This window comes from Eulemur rufifrons, chromosome 19 (genome assembly GCF_041146395.1).
Source record: "Eulemur rufifrons isolate Redbay chromosome 19, OSU_ERuf_1, whole genome shotgun sequence".
Lineage (NCBI taxonomy): Eukaryota > Metazoa > Chordata > Mammalia > Primates > Lemuridae > Eulemur > Eulemur rufifrons.
In genome coordinates, this window is record NC_091001.1 from 22,217,840 (window position 1) to 22,244,948 (window position 27,109).

At 36.7% G+C, this 27,109-nt stretch overlaps 1 protein-coding gene across 2 annotated transcripts in view; it reads right to left on the reverse strand.

The window, feature by feature from the left end:
• The window catches only part of LOC138400288 (cytosolic beta-glucosidase), a 105,690-nt gene that overhangs the window by 67,255 nt on the left and 11,326 nt on the right, over positions 1 to 27,109 (reverse strand). The window contains exons 1-2 of one of the 2 annotated variants that reach the window (XM_069495326.1): positions 18,074 to 18,135; positions 2,090 to 2,317 (exon numbers count right to left, since the gene is read on the reverse strand). In XM_069495326.1, coding sequence (XP_069351427.1) covers positions 2,090 to 2,317; positions 18,074 to 18,134 — 289 coding nt within the window. In that variant the 5' untranslated portion in view covers position 18,135. Of the gene's footprint in view, positions 1 to 2,089; positions 2,318 to 18,073; positions 18,136 to 27,109 lie in introns of those variants that run through there. The other variant, XM_069495328.1, reaches the window with a different exon arrangement.

Consider the following 27,109-nt stretch of genomic DNA (forward strand, 5'->3'; position numbering starts at 1 on the left):
CTGAGTAGTACTCCATGGTATACATATACCACATTTTATTAATCCACTCATGTATTGATGGGCACCTGGGTTGTTTCTACACCTTTGCAATTGTGAATTGTGCTGCTATAAACATTCAAGTGCAGGTGGCTTTTTATAGAATGTCTTTTTTTCCTTTGGGTAAATACCCAGTATTGGGATTGCCGGATCAAATGGTAGTTCTACTTTTAGTTCTTTGGGATATCTCCATACTACTTTACATAGAGGTTGCACTACTTTGCAGTCCCACCAGCAGTGTATGAGTGTTCCTATCTCTCCCCATCCACGCCAACATTTGTTGTTTGGGGACTTTTTGATAAAAGCCATTCTCACTGGAGTTAAGTGATATCTCATCGTGGTTTTGATTTGCATTTCCTGATGATTAGAGATGTGGGTCATTCTTGCATATGTTTGTTGGCCATTAGTCTATCTTCTTTTGAAAAGTTTCTGTTCTTGTCCTTTGCCCACTTTTTAATGGGGTTGTTTGATTTTTTCTTGCTGATTTTCCTGAGTTCTATATAGATTCTAGTTAGCAGCCTTTTATCAAGCATATAGCATACAAATATTTTCTCCCATTCTGTAGGTTGTCTATTCATTCTAATGCATGAGTGGTAATTCTATTTCACAATGTGAGGATTGTCCCACCTTACATAAAATGAGCATTGCAGTGCACAAGCCCATGTGGGAATTGTTGTCATGGGTTATTGTATGTAAGGAATCATATAACACTCAGAAAGAGCCTCTTGTATTAATGGGGGTTCTTGCGGTGGGAAGTGTGGTGAGGCAAGCAGGTGTGCTCATTCTCGGGTCACATGAGTGCTAATCCTACATTTCAGACCCTCCTTACATATTTTACCCTGGGCACCTCACTTGCCTGCCTTATTCCCAGCCCTATGAGTAGTGTGAAATCTTTTCCAGGACAAAGTAAACAAAAAAATCTTTATTAAGAAACAATATGTTGTAGTGCAGGGGTTGGCAAATTTTTCTGATAAAGGATCAGATAATAAATATTTGAGGCTTTGTAGGCCATGTGATATCTGCCCCAAGTACTTAATTCTGCCATCATAGTGGGAAAAAAACACAGGCAATGTGCAATGAGTGGGCATGGATGTGTTCCAATAAAACTTTATTTACAAAATTAGGCAGCAGGCCAGATTTGACCTTCAGGTCATAGTTTAACCAACTCTGTTATGTGGAAGCAGCTAGTCAGACCTTGGGTTTAAATTCCAGATCTACCACTTACCAAATATGTGTATTTGGACATGCACTTCTGAAAGATAAGATCATTGTATCTTTCTTACTGATTGTGAGGATTAGAGAAAATGGGTGTAAAATACCTCATGAATAACATGCATTCAACAAGGCAGTGAGTAGTCTTTTTAATTACAAGGCATAATAAGAAGAACTAACACTTATTGAATGCTTATGATATGTTAGCTACTGTGACAAGCACTTTATAAAGATTATTTCATTTAACCTTCCAAAACTTTGTGAAGTAGTAACTATTACAGCATTCCTTTCTACTCATGGGGAAACTGAGGCACCCAGAGATGCCCAAGAGGTGCTTATACAGATATTAATAGTAACCGATATAGCTGGCGCTTAATCTCAAGTAAGTGAACTCCAGGGGCCTGGTGCTAACTCCTATGCTAGTTAATTAGCTCCACTAATTCAACTCTAATTGAAATGCTCAGAATCATCTCAAGTTCTTCAGGGCTTTTCATAACTCATCACAGGGTTACACAACTGAAAATAGTTTAATACAACAACTTTTAAAAATTCATCTTCAGGTTAACACTGAGATAACATCTGACATAAATAAAACACATATTCTAACCTCCCTCTGCCCGTCTACCCTCCCCCCACAACAAAGATCTCACCAGTCAAGAAAAACCAAAATATTATTGTGAAAGCTAATGCCAACTCATTTCGAAAAATTTATCCTATAATCACTGTAAAAACTTGCAATTTCTCAGCTACAACACAGAATAGCACACTGGATTAATTATGCCAGACTGCAGCAATAACCTTGAATTAAAGCTGCAACCTTCTATTTTTAAGAAACACTTGCCTTTCTGGTTGATGAAACCTGTCGTCCCATCAGGTAACAGACGTGACCAGGAAAGAGAGAAGCGGTAATGAGTCAATCCAAGCTGTTTGATACATTTCAAATCTTCCTCCCACAGAGTGTAGCTGCCACAAGCTACATCGCCAGTCTGGTTCTTGAAAACTCTCTCTCCTCCCTGATGGGTAAATGTGTCCCAGACACAAGGGCCTTTTCCATCTGCATCCCAGCCTCCTGAGAAAAAGAAGAAAATGAAACGGTTACACTCTTGACATCAAGAGGCATATGTGGAATGTAAATATTTGTCACCAAAAGAACATACCTCATTAACTCAATGTACCATATTTATAACTTTAAAATATGCCTTTAAAATAACATGCATGAGCGGGTTATGTGTTTAGCTGTCCTTGATCCCTGAAGCTGACTGGTGGCAAATGAAAAATTATTGCATAGTGCTGTTGCATAGCAGACTTTCATGGCTCATTATCTGAAGATCTCCCAGCTGGTAAACAGAGGCAGGCCCCAGCTTATGGATGTCTGAGTTGAGAACATATCCTCCTTGTGAACATTCCCCCTGGCCATGACTGACACGCCTTGTCCTTGTGCACGACAGAGTCTTGGGACCTTATGAAGGGCCCTCAACACATAAACCCTATTCTCCTGTTACCTGTCAATGGAGCCTGTGATGGTGCAGTCCATTATTTGGGGGAGAGGAGGCGCTAGTTTCCACCATTGTTGATATGATATTGGTATCTGAAATTCATTCATTCATACCTCCCTTAATTCAATAAATATATGTGTCAGGCTCTGTGCTAAGCCCAGGGGATACCAGAGTGAACTATGTTGTGTGTCATGTTCTTGGGGAACTTAGCTAAATAGGCAATTGCAAAACAGCCAATGTAAATGCCCTTTCCTTTACAGAAACCAGAGAGGGGCATTTATCAAAACGTGAGCTAAAGTCAGAGGAGGTCTCTTTCTGATCAATTTTTCTGCAAGTTTAAAACTGGTCTAAAATATAAAGTTTATCAATTTAATAAAAGAGCATAAAGAACAGTATGTTTATAATGTTTTGTATATTTAAATATATGTAAAATAATCCATATATTTTCAAAATATATACATATGAGATAAAAGTATAACAACATCTGGAAATGATAAATTCAAATTGGTGGTTACTGTTGGGGAGAAAGAGAAGGAAATGGAACTAGGGAGGAGTGTAAGGGGCCTTCAATTGCACATCTTTGTTTTGTTCCTTAAACCAGATAGAAGGTATATCTACATTTGTACATTTTGTACATTTTGAAAATAGTCCATCTAACATGACTAAAACAAGTTTTGACAATTTCAAGAGGTAAATGTTACCTAGGAACATGTACCCATGTGGAGTAGCTCATTCTCCATATATATTAGCTAAACAAAGCATATCTAAACAACATTGTTTCTATGAGAAACCAAGCTGTGAGTTGAAAATTAAAGCTGAAATGTGACCAAAAAAACATATAGAGGCCAATACTTGCTAGTACTTTAACGTAAATCTTACTAAGTGAATAATATTAATAACTCATTTGTTCATTAGAAATTTTCTCCAGTTGCAATTATGCCTACATTCTAAAGGTATTCTGTCCTTTACAATGAATATGACTACCATTTCCAGATGGACTACTGACTGAGCCATCCTCCAAACGACTATGATTGCTAGATGAAATACAGGAAATATATTTTTAAATGCATTGCTAATCCGGCAGGAAGTTAGATAACCCAAAACAAAGTGAGAGGGGCAATCCAGAGGCATGAGTGAGTAGTGATGCAGGCTTTTGTTCTGAGAGCATCTGCCAACTCTGCCTGGATCTGAGCTTCCGTGTTAATAATGGCCTGTGGGGCAAGTGAGAAAGAAGACAAAGTCTAAGGCTCACTGAAGATGGGAATCGTAAATGGATATGCTCACGTAAAGCTGACAGTGCAAGGACTCCATACCCTGTGCAAGAATAAACAAGAGACAACCCCCACCTGCAGAAAAACAGAACAAAGAAATTAGCTTAAACTAAAACTTGAGTGGAAGGGAGAAATTGCTTCTCAATGTTTGTAACCACAATTCAGCCATCAAACCATTAAGTGTGAAAAATGGAAAAAAGATATTTTCAGATATATGAGCACTCACAGATTTTCCCCTCTTTGCATGTTACTCGAAGATAAATTTCACCAAAACAATGATGTAAACCAAGAAAGATAAAGATCTAAGATCCAGGAAACAAGGAATTCAGCAGAAGAAATTAAAAAAGGCAATCTTGGGTGCTATGGACTGAATTGTGTCCCCTCCAAATTTATAGGTTGAAGCTCTAACCCCTAATGGGACTGTATTTGGAGATAGGACCTTTAAGGAGGTGATTATGGTTAAATGAGGTTATAACAGTGGGTTATAAACCAGTATGACTGGTGTCCTTATAAAAAGAGACAGAGAGAGACAGCAGGATTGTGTGTGCACAGAGAAAAGGCCATGTACGTATACAGCAAGAAGGCGACCATCTGTAAGCCCAGGAGAAAGGCCTCAGGAGAAACTGACCCTACTGACACCTTGATTGTAGATTTTCAGCCTCCAGAACTGTGAGAAAATCAATTTCTGTTTTTTAAGCCACTCGGTCTGTGGTATTTTTGTTACGGCAGCCCTAGCAAACTCATACCGCGGTACAATGGCAAGAGCAGCAGACACAGGGAGCAACCAGTCCACCTGAGCGTGTGCAGGCTGTGAGAAATACTTCTTCAGGAAGATTCTATGAATAGAATGTCTAGTATGCTGTACTAGTTAGGGCTCTCTGGAGAAACAAAACCAATAAAATACAGACATACCATACAGTTTGTCTCGAAAGTATCTAGCTATTCTTAATAGTAACATGACGAGAATGGTTTGTGTAACCTGGCAGCCAAGGAGACTGCACTGCAATGCGCATGCGTGAACAATGACAACTTCCCCGTACTAGTCAGTGGGGCGCTAGACGCTGTTGAGTGAGCCATTGCATTCAAAATGACTGAGTGAGTAGAGCAATGAATCTGCATCAAATTTTGTGTTAAGCTCCAACAATCCTCCATGGAAATTATTCAGATGATGTAGAAGGCTTTCAGGGATGATGCAATGAGTGCAGTGCAAATAAAAGTGTGGCACAAATGCTTCAAAGATGGTCGGGAATCTGCTGAATGTGATCCACATTCTGGAAGGCCTGCAACAAGCAGAACACCTGAGAATGTTGAACGTGTATGGGGTAGGTTAAGATACGCTGGGGAAACTGTGTGAGATTCCCAAGGTGCCTACTTTGAAGGCGAGGCGACCGGGGTGTCCTTGTCCTATGTACGATGTTTCTTGTATTTTGTATCTTCTTCAATAAATGTCTCCGTTTTTCATATGACATGGTTGGATACTTTCTGGACAGACCTCATATATACTTATTATAGGAATTGGCTCACAGAATTAAGGAGGTCAAGAAGTCCCACAAGCTGCCATCTGCAAACAGGAAAGCAGTAAGCTGGTGGCATAATTCAGTCCGAGTCAAAAAAGCAGAAGAATCAGGTGCACCAATATCTGAGGGCAGGAGATGTATGTCCTAATGCAAAGAGAGTGAATTTGTCTTTCCTGGCCTTTTTGTTCTATTCAAATCCTCAACAGATTTAGATGATGCCCACCCACATCAGGGAGGGTGATCTTTACCTAGTCCACCAATTCAAATGTGAATCTCTTTCAGAAACACCCTCACAGACACACCCAGGACTAGTGTTTTACCAGCTATCTGGGCATCCATAGCCCAGTAAAGTTGACACGTAAAATTAACCATTACATATATTTTCACTAAAAAAAATTATCATGGAACATTCAACAGGCACGGCCCCATGCACGCATCACTCAGCTTCAGCAGTTTTCAACATTTTGCCAATCTTGTTTTGCCTGTACCCCACCCAAGCTCATCATTCAATCTATAAATATGTCAGTGTGCATCTTAACTGATAAGAATATTTTTCTAATTGTGGTAAAATATACAACATGAAATTTACCATCTTAACCACTTCTAAGTGTATGGTTCTATGAGATTAAGTACAATTGTATTATTTTGAAACCGTCAATACTATCCATCTCCAGAGCTCTTTTTATGTTAAAAGCTGAAACTTTTTAACAATGAAATAAGGACTTCACATTCCTCCCTCCCCCTACCCTGGTAAGCACTAATTCTACTCTCTGTCCTTATAAACTTGGCTACTCTAGCCACCTCATATAAGTGGAATCATACAGTATTTGTCTCTAGTCTAGTATACTACACGGTTCAGGCATAAATAAGTTTCTAATAGTTACGATAAGGTAAACATTGACTACTAATCTAAATACAATTACGATATAATTATTGGGGAGGATTATGGTATTGGGATCTCACATGGGGCCGGTGAAAGTAGGAAGGCAGAAGGAAAGAAAGCTAACAAAGGGATAAATTCTCTTCCTTCAGCGTGAGAAGACAGCAGATTGTGCCTACTGTGGAAACCATCAAGAACTAGTAATATAAGCATGGTATTTAAAATAAAGGAGTCAATGCCAAAAAGATGAACTGAAAGAGTTAAAAAGATTTTTCTTTAGAGAGAGAGACATGAAAGGGGCAAGGGATTGATATTTTCAGAAATAGTCTTGTTTTAATTATTTAAATTATTTTGTTAAATGAAATTTAACATAAAAATGAATTAAAGAAAAAATATTAGGTTAAATATTAGAAAAGATGGAATAGTCAGAAAAATAAGTAAATGTGTGGATAATCTAAACAAACTATTAACATATAAAACAATAATAAAATTTCCATTTTGTGAGAATTAAAAGAATAACACTTAGAACTAAAATGCTAGACCAATAAAACATACAAGCCATGAGGTGAAAAATCAGACTTTAAAATGTTCTCCGGTCCTTATATTGTTTAGAAGGGGGATAAAGAAGGAATAATTAATAGCGCTTACCAGAAAATATTACAAACTAAATAACAAGCAAATTAAAACATTTTGTCATCTAGTTTAAGTGATACTTAGAAAGATTTATTTCATATATTAGAAAAGAATCAAGCCTCAAAGTTAATGAGCTAATCACTTAAAGAAGGAGGAGGAAGAGAAAGAAGAGGAGGAAAAGAAAAAGAAGAAAGAAAACAGAAGGAGAAACTAAAAACCAGAAAGGGAAAAATAAAGGTAAGATCAGAAGTAATAAGATAGAAAAAAACAGAATAGAAATTAACAGAAACAAAAAATGGTTTTACAAAAGTCTAATAAAACAGAAAAAGCTCTGTGGCATGAATTTTTTAAAATGAGAGAAAACAAAAATAAATATCAGAAATGCAAAGGAGAACATAGTTACAGAAGCTGCAGAGATTAAACTGATGACATATATTATTTTTAAAACTTTATAAAAAAAATTTGAAAAGTTAGATGGAAAAGACAAATTCTAGAAAATTGTAACTTATCAAGGCTGGCTCAAAGAGAAGTGAAAACCTTGAAATTTTTTTAATACATGAAATCAGTAGTTATTAATTATCAGTAGTAAAATCTTCCACAAAGAAAATGCCATGCCAGTTGGTTTTACAACTGAGTTCTATCAAACATTTAAAAAAAATGATACAAATAAAAAATTCTATTCTCACACAAAGTCTTCCAGAAAATAGAAGAGGAAGAATTTCTCTACTTATTTTATGTGGCTGGAATGACCTTGATACCAAAACCAGAAAATGGAACCACAAAAAAGGAAAAATTATAAGCCAATCTCCTTCATTAACATAGCTGGAAAAGTACTAACTAAAATAATGGGTAGCCAAATTGCACAAGTATATAAAAGAATATATTTTTATAAATCTGAGCTCTAGTCAAGGTATGCAAGACTGGTTTATCACTAGAAAATGAACTAATGTAATTCAACACTGAAAAGGATAAAAACCATTTGGCCATCTTAACACAGGAAAATGTTAAAATTATATATATTCATTCATGAATAACAGTATTAGCAAATTAGAAATAGAAAGTAATGTTCTTATCATAGTAACCAACATCTACAAAAAGACCTACATGCTAAAAAGCATTCTTTTTAATATCAAGAAAAAGTCAAGGATGTCTGTTATATCAATTCTATTCAACATAACATGAGATTTGCTAGTTAGGATATAGTAAAAACAATATCTAAATAAATAAATAATATAAGACCTAGAGAGGAAAAAACAAAACTATCACTTACTAACAGCATGGTTACCTATGTAAAAACTTCAAAAATATAAGGATAAATTATAAGAATAAGAGTTTAGCTCTTATTTGACACAAAATTAATATAGGAAAAAACCCAATGTATCCTATACAAGTAACAGTTATAAAATATAACATTTATGACAGCAAAAGATAAAACCTAAAAGTATATACAATAAATGAAGTATAAAAACTTTGTATAGAAAATTATAAAATTTTATTGAAAGATAAGGAAAGAGATAAAAATTTCCTTTCAAGAATATCTAAATAGATGAAGGAATGCCATGCTTATGAATAGAAAGATTCAATGTTATCATGATGCCAAATCTTCTGAAATTGGTCTATAAATTCTATGCAATTCCAAATGCATAAAATCCTAACGGTTTTTTTAAGGAACTTAATAAGTTAATTCTAAAATTTGTGCGAAATAGAAAAGGACCAAAATTTCTGAAAAAATAATATTATATGGAACTTATCTCAACACATACTAATAATAAATTTATAATAAATAGGGTAGCATGGCACTGGCACAAGACTGTATAAATAGATCAATGAACTTAATAGACAGCCCAGAATAATACCGTGCATATATGGAAATTCAATATACAAAAGTAGTGGTGTTCCAGTCAGTGGAGAAAAGAGGCATTTTTCAGTAAATAGTGCAGGGACAATTGGTTCATATTTTTAAAAATGAAATTGGGCTGGGCACAGTGGTTCACATCTGTAATACTAGCACTTTGGGATGCCAAGGCAGGAGGATTGCCTGAGGCCAGGAGTTTGAGACCAGCCTGAGCAGCATAGTGAGACCCCATCTCTACATAAAATTAAAAAATTAGCCAGGTGTTGTGGTGCATACTTGTAGTACCAGCTACTTGGGAGTCTGAGGCAGGAAGATCCCTTGAGCCCAGGAGTTTGAGGTTGCAGTGAGCTATGATGGTGCCACTGCACTCTAGCCCAAGCAACAAAGTGAGACCTTGTCTCAAAAAAAATACATAAATAAATGCCCACCTCACTGCAAAGAAAAAACATGTGGCTTAAGGACCTGAATAAAAATAGGAAAACTATAAAACTTTCAGGAGACAACATGGATTATTTTTATGATCTCAATTTAGAGAATAAGATCTTTAAAAGATACAAAAAGCTTAGGCCTAAAAAGGGAGAACACAGAAATTTAACTACATTAAGAAATTCTATTAAGGAAAAGAAATCATTAAGGAAATTAAAATACAAGCCACACAGTAAAAGAATATATTTGCAACATTTATGACTAAAAATAACTTTACTCAGAACATATTAAAAAACTTCTAAAAAATCAATGCAAAAGACCAGAATTTTTTCTCCCAGCCAAGATAGAGTAACAGGGTCTAGATTTACCCTCTCATCTAAAACAACTAAAAGACCAAACAAAATATAAGACACAATGAGATTTAAGATACTGGGCATCAGACAACACAAGACAGTGATCAATGAGAGCCAGGAAACAAAGGAGTCCTACAACTGTCCCATCTTATCACCTTGTAGAGTTTCTAGGGCACAGCACAAAAACGAAAAACCCAAACACAACCTGGCAACTTCTTAAGCTGAGAAGACAAACCTGAGAATCCAGGGAGATCAAGATGTCTAGAAATCTCAGGGCAGAACATCAGAGAAGAAAGAGCTCCAGAGAGAACTTTAGAAATTGTACAAGGTTGCACTTGAGCATGCAGCAGAACATGGACCTAGGCACACGTATAAAGAAACTACCTAGGTTTCAGAAATGAATCACCCAAAGGATTAGAGGTAATGATACTCAGAATTCACATAGCAATAGTGCCCGAACAATCCAAAATGTTTATGCACCTAATAGCAGAGTTTCAAAATACATGAAGCAAAAACTTGTAGAACTGCAAGAAATTGACAAATCCACAATTATATCTGAATATTTCAATTAAAAAGGCAAACAAAACTATAGAAAAATGGACAAAATATGTGAATTGTTCCTTCACAAAAGGGAAAACACATGGCTAGTGAACATTTTTTTTGAAATGGTAAGCAATCATTAAAACTCTGGGAAATGCAAATGAAAACCACAATGAGATACCATTCTACACCCACACAGTTGGCACAAGTTTAAAAGTTGGACAATATCAAGCACTGGAGAAATTGTTGCTCAACAGAAATGAGTACACAGTGCTGGTGGGAGAGCAATATGGCAACATCTAGTAAAACTGAAGAAGTACATGTACCAACACCCAGTAATTCACATACCACCATATACCCTGTTTCTACAAATATGGACCAGGAGACATATCTAGCTAAGATCGCAACAGCCAATAAAAAAGAAGAAGAAAAAAAACACTGAAAAGAACTCAAATTTCCTTTGTCAGGACAACAAATAAACAAACTATAGCATATCCATGTAGCAAAAGACTATACAGGAGTAAGAATGAATGAACTGCATCTATTCAGATGAATGTGCATAAATTTCCCAAATACAGTATTGAGAGGGAAAAAGCAAGTTGCCAAAAATATAGATGATATATTTCCCTTTATATAATGTCCCCAAACATGTAAAACTAAATAGTAAATTGTCTAGCTATACTTTCTCATATGGTAAAACTCACAAAGAAAAGCAAAGAATTGATAAATGCAAAATTCATTTCAGTGGATACCTCTGGGAAGAGGGCTATGGAAGTGGAGTCTGGAAATATGGTGTGTATGTGAATAACATTTTTTATACTATACATATAAATTAAAAATATTATTTTATATGTTGTGTATTTGGAAAAATCAATTTTATAACATATTTCATTGTTCATTGTAAAGGTCATTTATTGAGCATTAGATCTCTGTCAACCCTTTACCAACATTTCAGTTCAACCATCCCATTTTTCCTTCATAATAACCCTTAGAAGATGTACTGTTACTGTTCCAAGTAAGTATAAAAAGAAACTAAGGCACATAAATTCTGAGTTCCTTTCCCAAGATCACATAGCTGACAACTGTGAATAGCAAAACAGTCCTACTCTTATCAACACCAACAGTTTAACCTCCTTGAAGCCTATTACTTATAACTTAGGTAAGTCTTGAACAAAATATAATCTTTCTCTGTGAATTAATGTTTCATTCAACATTTATTCATTTCACAAATAATTATTGCATATCCACTGTCATTTGAGGATTTCACAATAGTTGATATCATACAAATTCTTAGACTACATTAAGAGTTATATTAAGATCATGTAAAAAGGAAGCTTAAAATTATAAAAAATTCTAATATGAGGTAGTCATGATAAAAGTGCTACTAGATACAGATAAAGAGATAGAAATAGAAATGCCAATATTTTAAATAAATTAGACATAGTAAGCATGTGTGTTTATATATGTGATTTGTGATGTTATTTAGATAAAACAATTTTATATTACTCCTGTAATCCCAGTACTCTGGGAGGCCGAGGCGGGAGGATTGCTCGAGGTCAGGAGTTCGAGACTAGCCTGAGCAAGAGCAAGACCCGTCTCTACTAAAAATAGAAAGAAATTATACGAAAAACTAAAAATATATACAGAAAAAATTAGCTGGCATGGTGGCGCGTGACTGTAGTTCCAGCTACTCGAGAGGCTGAGGCAGGAGGATCGCCTGAGCCCAGGAGTTTGAGGTTGCTGTGAGCTAGGCTGATGCCATGGCACTCTAGCCAGGGCAACAGAGTGAGACTCTGTCTCAAAAATAAATAAATAAATAAATAATTTTATATATTTGTGTACATACATGTATGCATGTATGACTATATGTTCATGTACCTATCACTTTGTAAAAAGAATATGGAATAAAGTGTTGGCTGTAGTAATGTTTAAAGAATGCCCCAAGTAGGAGTCCACTTGCTCAAGGCTTCTTGGGCGTGGCTCTGGGTAAAAAGTATTTTTTAAAAAATTTTAAAAAAATAAAAGAAGAATGAAGTAGTTAAGAGTGGATAAGTGAAAGGGAAGTCACAATGTTTATTCTTTGCTTTTAATTCTGTACAAATCTGTATAATCTTTTACAACATGCTTTTTTGTATTGTTTGGTTTTAGTCATGTTTACATGTGACCGTTACATTCTAATTTCTTAAAAATATTTTAACAAGTAGGAATTTCTGTATTAAACTAATTGCCCAATTCGTTTACAAGGTGAAATTTTAAATTATTAACAAGTTTCTTCAAATAATAAATTAAGCAAATGGTCAGTTTTTCAAATTAAAAAAAAAAACATGAGCAAATTAACAAGCAAGCACTTAAGAGTTAATTCTGTCGCTCGGAGTCAGGTAGACTTGCCCAAGAGAAAGCATCTGACGGCAAGTGTTTACAGAGGAGCAAGAGCTCTCACAGTGGACCCGATAAGGGGAAAAGCAAACACATAATCCAGCAGCAGTGCTGAGAGTGACTGGAAAAACAAGGCAATGAGGGGCTCGAATACCAGCTGGCAATATTGCAAAATTTCTGGCAAAAAATGATAAGATCCTGTATTTTATTTTTTAGTAATTTGGAAGAAAATAAAATAATCTCTGAAATTCCCATCTCATTAGGACCTAGAGGGGATTCTCACAAAAAAAAGGAAAATATTGATATTTCATAGAATATCAAAGACTTCCAAGGCTGCGAAGGATGATGGAAGAGCAAAGGCACTGGAGCTGGGCGCGAATGAGTTTATGTCCTGTCTCTACCTCTTGCCATGTACATGACTTCTCCGTATGTAAAGTGGGAGGATAATGTCTACACACACGGTTCTAGTAAAAATCAAATGGGCCAAAGAAAAATGCTTCACAGTATACATGGCAGATACTAAGTGCTCAACAAATATTCTTTAATAGTTCTTCTTTCCTCTTTTAGGCTCAATACAATGATCACTAACTATAGTTACACAAAATATGACCAGTTGTGTGGTTTATTTCTTTTCCCTGTGGCCTGCTCTTTATACCAAAGATTATGCATAGGAAACACTCTAAATAGATGAGAACATTTGCATACTTGATTAAGGATCAGTGTCCTTGGCTTGTATGACTCGGTCTGTAAGGCCGATTTAGAAAACTTCATTACAAATGATATATCACTATTTCACTCTTTCGCTATTGTTATGACAATTTCCTTTGAGAGGTCATAGACCCACATAGACCTAAGTCCTCTGCACAAAGGAAATCATGTCGAGTAAAAAATAAATAAACTAAGGAGTTGGGGTATGTGTACATGTGCGTCTATATAGTCTCCCTTTAAAACTCAAAAAAGACATCACCCATCACCTCTTTGGGGAGCATTTTGACTCCCCACCACAATCACATAATCTTTGGCCTTCTTTACTTTCAGCTTTGTCAAGGCAGGGTCCATGTGTTACTGACTTATCTGTGTCTCTCTAGTAGCAAGAATGATATATGGAAATAGTATGTGCCAAGTAAAATGTTTTTTGTATGGTGTGTCTCACATAAAATAGGAATATTAATATTTACTGTTCCATTGCTTCACAGAGATATGCATAAGTTATCTTCATGCTTCTAAGTTATTGCAGATTCTTTATTTGAAAAATAAAATGTGATTAAAAATTCAAGTAATTGCCAGCATAAGTTGTGATCTGGTGTTCTTTCAGAAGAAAATATTTATTTTTACAACAAACATTCATTAAATGTATTAGGTATAAATACTTCATGTGAAACTTTGAGGTTGTGGTGAGCAGAGACTCCTTGATCTAGAAGCAGCTCTCTGTGCTTGAAACTAATCTGGAAATGACAAGAGCCCCTAAAGTAACAAGGGAAACTAAACCACATGGAAACTCATTTTGCTGTCATGTCTCAGGAGGATGGGAGGTTCCAGAAAGGATGCCTCCAAGAAAGAAAGAAAAAAAGAAAAAAAGAAAAGAAACTGCGAAGATATCTGATGTGTTTGAACACATCAAGAAGCAATTTGCATCTCCGGCAGATAGTCTGGGGCTGAATTAGTGAAAGGATAACAAAAAAAAAGCCAACAACAACAGCAAAGACAACTATTAACTCTCAGGCAAAACAAAAACTGTACAAAAATAGAAATGTAATCATAGGATGTTTGTGGCTCAGTTGCACACCATATTTACATTAAAAATGATGCAAAAGCTGAGTAACAATTTAAACAAAATTTGTGAAATAACCAAATTAGAACCATGGAGAAGAGAAAGTTTAGTTTGTATCATGTTATAATCATGCCAAAAAATTTTTATTTTACACAATAGGAAGTCACTGTTATGTTTTCAATTTAACCTGGATAGAACTGGAGGCCATTCTTCTAAGTGAAGTATGGCAAGAATGGGAAAACAAACACCACATGTACTCACCATTAAATTGGAACTAATCTATCAACACTTATGTACACATATGGAAATAACATTCATTGGAAATCAAGGTGGTGGGGGGGAAAGGAGGGGATGGGTAAATTCACACCTAACGGGTACAGTGCACACCATCAGGGGGATGGGCACACTATAACTTTGCTTTAAATAGTACAAAAGCAATTTATGTAACCAAAACATTTGTACCATCATAATATTCTGAAATTTAAAAAAAAAGAAGGAAAAGGACAAAAAAGAAAATTCAAATAATAACTGTATAGGCAGGCTATCTAGAAACATAGAAGTAAACACGAATGAAAAGTGTTGGCCTTGAAGAATATACAGCTGATCTTAGCCAAAAGGCCAAGAAGCAATACCTTGAAGAATATAAATAAGAAGTAGAGTGATATAAAAAACTTTTCTTTGCTGTGGGTGGTATAACTCTCATAGTACTACTTCAGTTTTTAAGCTATGCACATATATTACAAAGATAAAACTAAAAATTAAATCAAAAAAATAAAGATAACTACAAGAGAAGAGAAATCATAGACTTAGGTACCTAACTAGTGAGTACTGATTTGCAGTTGAGTGTGGTATAACACCCTGGAAGGCATGTGGAAGTGTGTAGTTGTCCTGTGCTTGTCCCAATGACTGGGATGCTACTGATGTTTGGTGGCATGGCCAATAATGAGGCCCACCAACCACAGAGTAGCCAACACAAACAAGAAATGGCCAGGTCGAATGCTACTAGCAAATCCCCTGGGAAACACTACACTAGATGAGAAAAAGAGTAAAGGAAAACATAAAAAGGGGAAAAAAAGAAGAGAGGAAGGAAAAAAGAAAAGGAAACTATAGCATTACAAAATAATATGGCAGAAAAAAGTTGAAACATATTAGTAATTATAAAAACTGTAAGTTCATTAAATATTCCTATCTGAACAAAGATAAAGAGGAAAAAAATATGTACTGTACAAATATTAGCAAAAATAGATTTAGCAGTATTAGTATTATTTTGAAATGAATACAAAGAGAAAGTATTCAATGAAACAAATATCAATATTTTCATATTAATAAAAGTTACAATCCACAAAAACTATATAGTAATAATAAACTTTAATGCATCTAACAATAGAGTTTTGAAATGTATAAGAAACAAGCTACCATAAATGCAGAGGTATATCAAAAACCCCACTAAGACATTAAAAGACTCTCTCAGAAATTGATGAAGAAAAAGAGGATATGATTGACGTAGTTTGTAAGCTTATTCTCTATAGAACACACACACAATCTCTCTATATGTCTATATACATAAATGTATATGTGCATGTATGTGTATATATACACACGCACAAACAGAAATGATACACACAAAAAAGTAAAAGAGATGGAAATTGATATTCAACAACAATGAAAAATTACTTTCAAACACCCTGGAAGTATTCACAGATATTGGTATTCCTACAGGCTCCATTCTCTGACAAGCAAAAATGAGGAAAGAAAGGAGTGAGTAACTTGAGCCCACTTAAGTAGGGCTCTGATCAAATATGACTGATGTCCTTATAAGAAAAGGAAGAAACACCAGGGATGTAGGTGTACAGAAAAATCCACGTGAGGACAGTGAGAAGGCGGCCGTCTGCAAGTCACAGAGAGAGGCCTCAGGAGAAAGCAAACCTACCAACACCTTGATCTGGACTTCCAGCCTCCAGGACTGTGAGAAAATAAATTTCTGTTGCTAAGCCTCCCAGTGTGTGGTATCTTGCAATAGCAGCCCAAGCAGACTTGTACAGCACTCAAACGAACCGCTCAGAAGCATGGTATGTGATCCCTTCGGTTAAAGGGATATGATGAATTGGAGTCTTAACTTTTTAAGTAAATCTAGAAACCAAGAAAGAAAGAAATCTAGAAGAAGAAAGAAGCAAAGTAAAGCTGCAGCTGGGATCCCCTGCCTGCCCAGAGACTGAGAAGAAGATGCACTTATGTTTTCCATGGACAAGATGTGGGCACAGGTGAGGAAACAAACATGGTGATGTCTGAGCACCTGTCCAAGGCTTTATTTGCCTAAAAGAGCAAATAAATTTTGTATTAGTTTCCTAGGCTGCTGTAACAAATTACAAGACACTTGGTTGCTTAAAACAACAGAAATTTATCCTCTCACGATGCTAGAACCCAAACTCTGAAATCAAGATATCATCAGGGTTGGTTCCTTCTGGAGTCACTGAAGTGAGAAGTTACTCCATGCCACTCTCCTAGTTTCTGCCTGCAATTCTTGGCTTTCCTTGGCTCGTGTCACTCTAATCTCAGCCTCCGTCTGCATATGTCCTTACCCTTTGTGTGTCTCTGTGTCTTCCTTCTATTTCTTATAAGGACATCTGTCATTGGATTTAGGGTCCAGCCTAAATCCAGGATGACTTCATCCCAAGATCCTTATCTTAATTATATCTGCAAAAATCCTATTTCCAAAGAAGGTTGCTTTCATGGGTACCAGGGGTTAGAACCTGGATGAATCTTTTGATCTCTTCAACCCACTACAGACCTGAACAGATGGAAGCTGAGATAAGTGGCTGGATGCCTATAGCACAGAAAGAATGATGAACTGGAGGCCCCAGCCTCACCTACATCTAAAATACTAGCATATCCTTAGCAGTGAGCCACAAACATGTCCCTAAGAAAAAGAATCAGCTCTAAGTATCTACCAAAATCAGAGAGTGTGAAGCTACCTTAAGAATTTTCTTTTTTGTTAACTCGTTTTCAACTAGGTCAGAAAGCATGATAAACAGGCAGAAATAAGAGATGCAGGGAAAGAAGGATGACCTCACCCCCTCCTCCAACAGGGCTAAGAAAGATTTAACCCTAAATCTGATTTGAAGTTTTAACTATTTCATAGCTTGATTGTTCTAAATAGCAAAATGAGACTGTGTTTTGCAACTTAAAGTGGCCATATGTATCAGCCAGGGTCCCAGCAGGAAACAGATGGCACTCAGACCGGGTAATGGAGGAGAGTTTAATAAAAAGACTGTTTACAATAGTGTGAGCAGGGTTGGGGGAAAGCAACAAGGGATGGTGCAGTACCTCAGGGCTTGCAACAGCAGGAAGTCCTTATTGCCCATGAAGGGACTCGGGGCAGAACTGGTTTCCAAAGCCTGCAGAGAGTAGCAGTTTGCCAAGGGCTGCCTGGCAGGGGAGCGAGAGGGACACAGCCAACACTGCAATCCAGCAGGGAGAAAACCAGGAGAATAAATACTTTGGCTTCTCTTTCCTCCCACCCTACCCTCCCGTTTCTTGCTAAGGCTTCCCTTTGATCAACTCCAAATGGAAGATAAAGGACTATGGAACCCAGCAGTGTGGTCCACACTGGTTGGTTTCCCAGGACCAAGAGCAGGGAAAGGTGAAGAGTGGATTTGGACAGGCAAACAGAAAACAGGACTCAAGGTGACCAGAGAAATAGAGCTCACCTGTGTTTTCTTCTAAAGGGAAGGAAAGCTCTATCTCCACTAAGCAAGTGTAAAGGGACATTGGGAAACAAAAACAAGGTTACTTTCATGAGTGTTTCTTGAGAGTCCTAGTTGTTGACTGTGCCAGTACAATATACAACAAAATGTGCTTTTAATTTAACTACTCACTTGGTAATTCAGAAAAGTGACCAATTCTTCTAAAAATAACTAATGAGAGGAATTATTTCAATCCTGGTTCTGGGACTTGATCTTCTGGACTCCAACCTTGTACTTATGTTATTTTCTGATGATCATAATGTCTTTAGCTACAAAGACTTCTCAAACTCCCTCTTCGTTTTCTTTAGTCCTGTTTAATATATGTGGCTTTTTATCTTAACTGCTTTGCCTCTGCTAGTCTAGTGCAATTATTCTTTTATCTTTCAATTAAGTCTCTCTGCGTTCAGCCATTTATGCATCGAATCACGCTATTTAGTAAAAGACACTCTTCCTGTCTTTGCAAGGAAACTTCTAGTTTTCTTTCCATCCATCAGAGCAATATTCTATGCTGGCTTCAGGTTCCAATTGCCACTATGCTAATCTGAGACCCATTTGGAAGGATGGAAAAAACATTATGATAAAAATAGTAGCTATCATTTACTGAGCCCTTATAATGGGGTAAGCACTTGGCTAAGCACTTTACATGCTTTATCACTACTGATATGACACCACCATTTAAACATGAGGACTCTGAGGTTTCCTCGAGTTCAAGGATTTGGAGAAGGTTGGGGAATTAACAATTGGGAGAACTAAAATTGTAAGTCAGATGTGACTGAACAAAGCCTGTGTTCTTGACTACCATTCTACAGCCTTGCAATCAATAGTTCCTATATATTAATTTGTCTCTATACCTTACTATTACTGTGACCTTAGGAAAATCACTCAACCTCTCCGTGCCTCAGTTTCTTCATCTGCAAAATGAAAATGATAACAAATAGGAATGGTATTCCTATTTGGCAGAGTTGTTAAGAAAATTTATTGGATGCTTTACAGTAGCCGAAGCATTTAAAACTGACTTGCTTGGAAGCTGGATATAATTGTCCTTGATAATGAATGGTTTTAGTACCTACCACTCTAGGCTATACTTTCTTGTGGGCTGCCTTCCCTAAGAATAGATTTCAGAGTCACCAGTCCTTGTCTGTCTGGTCTCCTGACGACTGCAGGCCTGGTCTTTTTTTCTAGACTGGCCGATGGCCTGGTTTGCATTGCCTCTCCAGGCCAGTGATCTTCCAAACCTGTTGGATGTGCCCACTGAATCCTGCCCACGCATCTCTGTGGTTCTTCTGACGCTTGTAGTCAGCAGTCCTTACTCTGGCCTCTAAGCACCTTGAGAAGGACATTCATCCTGTTTCAGAGCTTTCAGACAGGAGAAAATGGTTCCTGTACAAAATGCACTGTAAAACCTGTCCCCAAGAGCAGCAAGTATTTTTCTCAGTGGATATTTTTTTCTGTTTTTCTTAAAAAAAAAAAAAAAAAGCAAGAAAAGTTCCCTTATTACATAACCATGGGACAAGGGTTCAAACACTAGTGCTTAAAATGCAAAATGTGCCCTACATTCAATCTTCTCTTGCCCAGAAGCAGCACTCTTGGCAACACTTAAATCCTTTAACTCTTTCCTCCCTCTGCTACATGAAGATTGCAAAGTGTTACTGATCTGTAACTTTTTGGTGATATCATGTGAAACATAAAATGACCCAAGAATCCTCAACTTGTGGGAATTTGCCTGGCTTGATTCCAAAAGCAAAACCACCCAAGAATTTTATAAGCACTAACTCAATTTTCACTATTTTCTTATCAATCACAAATCACAGGTTTTCATTGTGTGAAACACAATTATGAGCAAAAATTGACTCCCTAAATCTATTCTAGGAATTGGGCAGGGTAGATTGTGTGTCAGTTAATTACAGACATCTTGTTTTAAATAATTCCACTTTGATATGTTTTTTATAGTACCAATATGAATTTGACATTCTTGAAAATAAGCTAATACCATCTTTTTTTTTTACTAATGGAAACCACAGTTTTCAGAGGTAGCTGGGTCTTTCTTTTATCATTTCAACAAATATTTATGGAGCACTACAATACTCCGGATACTGAGGCATAACTTTGAGGCTTAAATCCTAATCTCCTTTTGCCAAGAGAAGGGAGAAGGGCTGGGGCAGATAAACTTGAAGGCCTTGGCATGAAGAGAGATGGCCCATATCCAGATATTAGCACCTGAAAGAATTCTGAACCCACTGACTAATGAGGCGAGAATTCCTGACTTGCCTAAGATGGAATGTGGTTTTTTTCTGTAATTGGAAAAAAAAATTCTACAACTCCCACATACTAATTCACACTGGACAACTTAACTTCTCTGAATCTGTGGCTTCCTCTGTAAAAAGGCAATAATTATCTCTACCTTGCAAGGTTTTTGTAAAGATGTGCGTAAAATGTCTAACATAGTGACTGGCAAATAATAGTTGTTTAAAAAAAAGAGGCAGCTATTAATGTTATTGTTATTATTCCTGTCATTATCATGATAGCAAGCTTTTTCTATATGTGATTTTTATGTTTTCAAATACCTCATTAGACTTGCAGTATATTTAGATCCGTGCAATATATCCAAATGCGTTTAATGATGGGCTCTGTCATAACGCAACTCTGGTATAGTTCTTGTCTTTTAGAAAAATGCTGTTCAGAATCAATGTATCATAGAAATTAAAAGCCCAACTTGAGGTATTATTGCATCATAGTCCATTGCTTGAGGAGAACAGAACCATCCATCCCCCAGAGGCAGGTCTGCAGTTGGTGAGAATGGGTCTCATCCGTTCTGTGTGTGCTGGATGTTTTGTTATACTTGAAATGGTTAATTAGAAGAGGTAGGGGAATCTGAAATGTCACTGCAAGTTCCTCTTGGCCCACTGTCACGTTTCATGAATTCTTTTGCTGAACCCATTTGGATTAAGCAGTGACCCAGTCCAAACAAATTGCTTCTGTGCCTCTTATTTCCTATCACCTATTTATGTTCCAATACATCTGCATTGCGTGGCTCAGTGAGATCCATTAAGTCCTTGGGCAGTGTTTACAGCTAATTTTTTTTTATTATTATTATTTCTTTGAGGCTCAGATTTCTCACAATAAAGTGATAGAAAATTACTGTGCAAAGAGTAACTAAAACACTTTTTTTAAAGAAAGGGAAGAAAGAACTATAAGATATGCAATTTCAGCCTGGGAATTCTCAGAGCAACCCTGTGGATGAGAGACAATCATTTCTTGTAGGTTTTAGGTAAAGATATAATTTACCTTTATTTGCAGACACAAAACTCTAAGAAAACATCACTTGCCATCAATGCCTCTGGCTCTAAAAATATTTATGAGATTGAAATAGTTACCTGGAGACAGACATTTCATTTCAATGTCATAGGTCAGGCACATTGGCTAACACCCCAGATAATATTGATGTACCTTCAACATTTAAAATAATGTTTATACCATTTAGTTATTCATTCATACATAGAGCACCCATCCTGAAGTATCTGGGACACTGAACAAGGTTTACATAAATCTGGCTGTTTTTTCCTCTGGGCCATTTGGCTCAGTCTGGTAGACCATAAATATTCAATAATACTTTACAAAGACAAAGCATCTTTTATGCAAACATCTCTAAGCACATTATTCACCAATATTACAATCTCCTTTTCAACCTACTGGTAAAGTCACAGAAACTAATTGACTTTCTTCAAGGTGCCACCACAAATTATTTGTTTTATAGATTCGAGTCCAGGTGTCCTGATCCCAGTTATAACTAAAGGGAGGAACACACACAACACACACCCACACACACACACACACACACACACATTTAGGTGCTTATGCTGATGACCTACACTAAATTTTTCTAAATTGACTCTATTAGGCAAAATGTCTTCCTTAAAGATGTTAAATGTTGTGATGCATCCAACTGAATTTTATAACTTTTGTTCCAATTTGCCCAAGGCCAGTAACCATTTTCAGAGCCCCAAGAATGACCTATTTTAATTGAATCCCGTTACAAACACTTAAACTTTCACACTCTAATCAAGTCAGGTTTCTAAACAGAAAATAAAGTTGGAACAAAAATAAAAAACTTTTCATGGAAAGGTCCCGTTGAAGTAATAGCATAGCTATACCAGGATATTCAAGCAAAGTGAAAAGCTTAGCAATGCTGCAAGATTTGGCCCAGTCTCAAACAGTTCATGTTACCCAAGCAAATGGAAATATTTTCAGTTATTTATTTTGCCTCTTCCCCAAAATGTTAAATAATGCAGGTTAAATATAGAAAATTAATAAAATACCAAAAACAGAGAAGATTTTTAAAATCACCCACAATTTTTTCTGTGACAGCCATAAGAACATACTTCACAAACCTCCATCCTCAGGCAGTATAACAGACCGAGGGCTCAGGTGCTGAACCCTGAAACCCATCACAGTGCTGAGGCTGATCTCAGCCAATGCTGAGCATGACATGTCTTCTAAGATAGGCCTGTTCCTGGAAGATGTGCGGCTCTTCAGACAGGTGACTTTGGATCAAGGCCTTCCCAGCGACCTTGCTGAACTTCCTTTTGAACTGTACTGCAGTCTAAATGGTTCACTCAAACTTTCTTTCTTCCCTCCTTCACTTGTCAGACATGCATGCCATCCTCTTCAGGGTCTCTCCCCAATATTTCCTGGGCATTTTGCTTAAAAAACTTCTTGCATGTTCAATACCATCTTGGTATCTGTGGTTAAGAGGACCCAGACTAACACACCACTTGATGGCAATAATGATGATGATGGTGATAATGGTGATGGTAATGATGATAATAATGATGATAATGATGATTATGATGATGGTAATGATGATGTTGGTCATGGCAGTCATAAAAATTATGATGATAAGGGTTAACATTTATTCAGTTAAAATTTTTAAAATCCCAAGCCCATATCATTTCTTGGCCTTTTGGCCAAGATCAAGTGTAAAAATTGTGCTAAGAGATTGCCTAAATTATTTCGTGTTATATTCCCAATAAAATCCAAAAGGTAAATGTTACCTGGGAAAAGTAAGTCATAAAGAGATTAAGTAAAAACAGACCACATTGTTTATGAATATAGGAAGGCAGATTTGAATTTTTGTTTTTCCTCTGGCAGGAGGGCGTAGAAGCACTAGTGCCAGTAACCAATGTTTTCTGTTACCTCTGTATTAATATTTTGCAGTAGAATCTTCCATTCCTATTTCTGGATAGTAATAATTTAGCTACAGTTAATTCAAAATAATAAATGTAATAAGCCTTTTTGTGCAAGAAATCAGATTTCTACTAGAACTTTTTGATTCCTCTGAAATTTGCAATTGTGTACTCTTTGTTGTGTGGACCTGATCCAATTATTCAATTACTGTTAGTAAACTTATAACATATTTTCCAGATTTGTATCACATATATCAAGAGCCACTATGTCAACTCTGTGGAGTTTGGAGGAATTTTTCCAGGCTATTAAAACCAGCAAAGGTCAAGCAAATGAGCCACTACCATGTAACTTAGCCAATTGGGATCATTAAAACATCTAACATAACAATGCTCAGTCTCCAAGTTTAGATTTTATTGACACTATTACATAGACCAGTTAATAACAAACCAGTGAGCTTTTTCTAAATGAAACAGTTGGTACAATGAAATGTACTTTAAAAGATTCGCATCTCCTAAGCATCTTTCTAAAAATGAAGGTTGGCTTTGAACTCGTAGCAGTTTACTAAATTAAGTATAGAACTTTCTAATAGCAGCAATGCCATTTAGAATAATTTGAGGTTTCTTTGACTCAGAAACTAATTGATTTTCCTCAAGGTCCTCCAGGAATCACTGGATCAATCTTCAGTCTTGGCAAATTTCTCAAAACGGCTCCCTAAATGCAGAGTTTTCTGGACTTTTCATGTTAAACACTGGTTGTGATAGCTACGAAGGGTTTCTACTATATATCAATTGGTAGCATAAAGGAATGTTCTATCAACAATCTTCAATAGAGACTTCTTAAATAAATATGTTTTAATAAAAAGAGTGTGCTTCTTTTACAAAGATGACTTGAAGGTACATCACCCAGGCACCACCTCCTAAACAAGTTGCCTTCCCAAAGCCCCTCCTGCATGGAAAAGAAAGCTACCACTCTGCTTCACTCTGACTCATCAGCATATTCTGCCATTAAATTTGTACTGCTACTGGAATTTGGATGGGGTTTGAGCAGTAATTATGACACATTCTATATGACTACTGCCTCAATTTTGTAGATGTTGGAAAGATCCATTTTCTAACTTTCTCCAACCAGTACAAACCTTTGGCTCTGACTTTTAAAATGGCAAGAACCTGAATCCCTAGATGTTTTCTTAGCCTCTGAAAATCTACCACCTCTGCAACTCCTTTCCCCGATGTTACAACTCAGAATGTTAACTCTGTCCCTCAAAACCACATGTTGTCTATACCACTCGTTTTGGCTATATGAGTTACACATTGCCTTTTGTTGCTTTGTTTCTTGTGGAGCTTATCACAGCAACATGTTCTCTGTCACTCATGAGTTGTGTGACATGGATTATGTCAATCAATCTCTTCAGCCTCTACAAAATAAGGAAAGTATATTGATGTTTTGAAAACCATGTTCCCTGGAGAGGAGTCAAGAGTTGCCACATGGGGAGGAGCAATGAAGAAAGGCATGCTGAGTGGACAGGCTCAAGTTCTCCCCCCCCCTCCTTCAACCAAAGAAGCTCCATCTGTATCTTTTATTTATTAGAGATTTAAGTTAGAGTCTCTCAAAAATTGGTTTTGCTGCATTAAAATACATTCAAAAGTCATTGGACTAGAAGTTTTTTATGTTATTTGTAGTCATTCGAAGATTCTGTAAGAATATCAGTTCTATGTGGGCTTCCTCTGAGTCTTTTGAATTGTTTGACAGAACTTAATCTAGACACTGCAACCTTGCTCTTCTTTGCTACTCTTCTTTTCCCTCCATAACCCTATTTCAAGCATCCTCTTCCATTATGACTTCAACCATCAGCTGTGGTCAATCACCAGCAAACTCAACCTGAAATGGAGATGTACATTTTCAATTGCCTCCCAGACATCTCTGGTTAATACTCCAAGGAAATCTCAAACCCGAATTGAACCTATTTTATTTCTAACACATAACCTCTTAATCTGCTCCTTCTTTAGTGTGTTTTACTGCTATTTCTTAGCATCATCAGCCAGCCAGTTGCCTAAACCATAATCACAAGAGTCACCTTAGTCTTTCCCCTGTTTCCTTCATGCCCTACATTATGTTCATGAACATATCCTTTTGGTTCTCTTTCAGTGATGTCTCTTTACTCTTTTTCTCTCCCTTCCATCCCTGACACCCACATTCAGGTCTTCATCATTATCTGCTTCACCCTCTGCAACAGCCTGACAACTGTTCCTAAGTCTCCATATCTCCTTCCTCCGATTCATCCTCTACACTGCAGTCAAAACTCATTCAAATATACAGACCATTGTGTAGCTCCGTTTGATTAAGAATATATTATGGCTACCAAATACCTAATGTACATGATCCTAACACCAACTCCTTAGCCTCGTATAATATTCTATGTGCATCACAGCATGGACCTGTTCTACCTTTCTAGCTTCAGGTCCCACCATTCACCCTGTCAATCAGAAAACACAGCCTATGGCAGGCTTTATCAAAGCATGCACCATCTACAAAACAATCATACAGGACATCTGCAAAAAAATGGAAATGCATGGACCCCATCTGCAAATACTGTTATTACACAGTCTCGTATTAGGCTCCCAAATCTACATTTTAACAAGAACTCCAAGTGATTCTAATACATTCTAAAGTATTAGAATTCTAAGCCATTTACCTACTTAACTGGACATGACTACACCATTCTCCAAATACAACGTTAAATATTTATACTTTTGTGCCTTGGCTCAAAATGTTTCTTCTGCTGATATGCCCTTCCTTTGTCTTTCTCTGACAACAAAAACAAAATAAAATTCTCTTCAAAACCCAGCTTAGATACCCCATACAATCTCCCACACACACTTCACTCCTGTATCCCCACTCTGCCCACCTTCTCCCCACAGCTTCATGTCATCATCATGTACATGACTCTTTCCCCGTTAGCATGCTGGATTCAAGGGATCACTTTATTCACTTTTACACCCTCAGGTTCTAGTGCCCACAGTAGATAATTATCTATTTGGGATTAATTAATAACTACACTGCAGTAATTCAAATAAATATCCATTCAATTTAATGTAATTCTTCATTTCATGCCAGGGAACCCAGGTCTCCAAGTACAATATGAGGATATAACTTTTCTGGATATTCTCACATAATTTCTCTCCAACCAAGAGAAACGTCATCATCCAACAACAAGCCAAGCATGTCACAGCTTTATTATGGTTGTGTCTAGTCTTTATTTGAGCAACGGAGAGGATACTAGGATGACCCTAAGAGGATATTTGGCCTTAGCTGTATAGTACCTATGCTGAGAACAGCTCAGTTCTCCCTTCAAACCAGTTGGACAACAAGAACTTACATGCGCCTGCATTTGCCAAGTTATCAGCACTGTGGGGAAGCAAAGGATATACTATAATCTCCATTACATCCATCACTGTATCCTGTTTTCCACATAAACAATAGGCAATGAGCAAAGCTCCTTTGTAATATCTCACCCTGTGAAAGAGACTTAGTCTCCCACACTGTGTTACCGAGTGTCTGATGTGCATCCCCAACCTGTGTCTGCAATCGAGTCCTGGGTAATAATTTATAAGATAGATGAAGTAATGGGCCATCAAGAGAAAATGTTGCTTTTTCAAAGATCCCCAAGTATGCATCCGTATGATGGACTACAATGACGCCAAGGAAGATTATTGTCTTTAGAGTAAATAATACACTTTTTCCCCAAGTCTCAAAGCCTGTATTTAAATGATTATTCATAGGTGTTGTGGGAGACGTTAAGCCTTAGCTTGGCAATTC